The following is a 1,704-nucleotide window of genomic DNA, read 5'->3' on the forward strand; positions in this document are numbered from 1 at the left end:
TGGAGTGGGTTGCCATTTCCTTCTCCAGGGGATCTTCCTTACCCAGGGATTGAACCTGGATCTCCTACATGGCAGGCGGATTCTTTACCACCTACGCTATCAGGGAAGCCTGCACTGTATCTCACTATTTTTTTTTTCTCCAACATAACATATCATATTTATTACTGGTCTCAGACTGATAGTGAGGAAATAAGAAACATCAGGAGCCAGGCATTACGTAGTGATGTTCTCACTGTGATATGGCTGCTTAAATAAGTGGTCTTAACATGTGTGCCACTTTTTATGTGAGGCTTCTTATAGACCCAGTTTGGTTCTTCTCCAATGTCTTCTCTTGGAGTTGTACCTAATTTTATTGCCAGTTTTCATTCGAATCCATTGAGGAATGGGACGATCCTGCTTTTGCTTCTTGGCCAGGAATTGCTTGATCCTGAAAGTCTTGTGAGAAGACACGGTGAGGACAGAACTCAACCACGCATGGGATGGCGGAGAAGAGAAAAGATGCATCTCACTATTATTTCATGTGGCATTGCCTCAAATCTCTCTGAGGATACTAATTAGCAATCTGCTCTGTCTGTGAATTGCCCATTTCTAATTGTTTGTGTTGGTCTTTCTCTTGACATTGTGGGATTCCCTCAAAAGTCTAGTAAATTTTTAGTTGTTTGGTTATACTTAAGGATGAGGCAGTAGAAATAGGTGATTGGGAGGTCAGTGTGAGAGAGCAGAGCTTGTCAACTTGTAGCTTTTCTTTAAGGAGAGTGGACAGGAAGTTGGACTTTACCTAGGAGACTGCAAATGCCCTACACTGACTATCCTAGTTTTTCAATTTGTCTACTTTTTAAAAAAATTAATTAAGTTGTGCTGGATCCTGGTTGCTGTGGGCAGGCTTTCTCTAGTTGGAGTGAGTGGGGGCTACTCTCTGGTTGAGATGCACAGGCTTCTCACTACAGTGGCTTCTATCATGGAGCACAGGCTCCAGGCGTGCAGGCTTCAGCAGCTGCTGCATGTGGCTTCAATAGGTGCAGCTGTTAGGCTGTTGAGTGTGGACTCAGTAGTTCTGGCGCATGGGCTTTAGTTGCTCCCGGCATGTAGAATCTTCCCGGACCAAGGATTGAACCTGTGTCTCCTATATTGGCAGATGGATGGATTCTCATCCACTGGACCACCATGAAAGTCCTGTCTACTCTTAAAAGAGAAGAACTCTCTTATTTGTTTGGAGTAGGGAGGCAGTGATTAGACAGTATCATATGACTAGGAGTTTTGCATGAGGTGGAGGCAGGGAGTCAGGTGAGGGACAGCATTTTATTATTCCATCAATCTCCCTGTTTTCGGCCCCTTATTTTACTCTCACTTTCTGGTACTTGGCATTTCTGAGTTGGAAGCCTCCCTGGAGTTGTTCAGGGGAGAGTTCTCCTTCTTTAGCTGAGGCTCCTTCTATGAGTTCTGTAGACTGCTGCATCCTTCACCCTGTTTCATCTCTTGCCAACTTCTTAAGTATTATTTAACGTCTTTGAGAAATTCATCAAAATCCATGACCCATTGATGAATACTCTCAGTCTATTGTGATGGATTTTAAAATATTTTTACTATTATTTAATGAGGTCTTGTAAGGGAATCACAGCAGTATGTTATTTTGAATTAGAAACTCTGTTTTGATAGTTATAGTAGAAAGATCTTGGGTTTGTTGACAGATCTGGGTTCAAGTTA

General features: G+C 42.7%; 1 protein-coding gene across 1 annotated transcript; it reads right to left on the reverse strand.

The window, feature by feature from the left end:
• Positions 1-294: 294 nt before the first annotated feature.
• LOC136163966 (large ribosomal subunit protein eL39-like) lies at positions 295-504 on the reverse strand. The gene has a single exon (XM_065928788.1). The coding sequence runs from the start codon at positions 502-504 to the stop codon at positions 295-297; it is 210 nt and encodes a 69-aa protein (XP_065784860.1).
• Between the last annotated feature and the right edge of the window lie 1,200 nt (positions 505-1,704).

Source organism: Muntiacus reevesi, chromosome 3 (assembly GCF_963930625.1).
Source record: "Muntiacus reevesi chromosome 3, mMunRee1.1, whole genome shotgun sequence".
Classification (NCBI taxonomy): domain Eukaryota; kingdom Metazoa; phylum Chordata; class Mammalia; order Artiodactyla; family Cervidae; genus Muntiacus; species Muntiacus reevesi.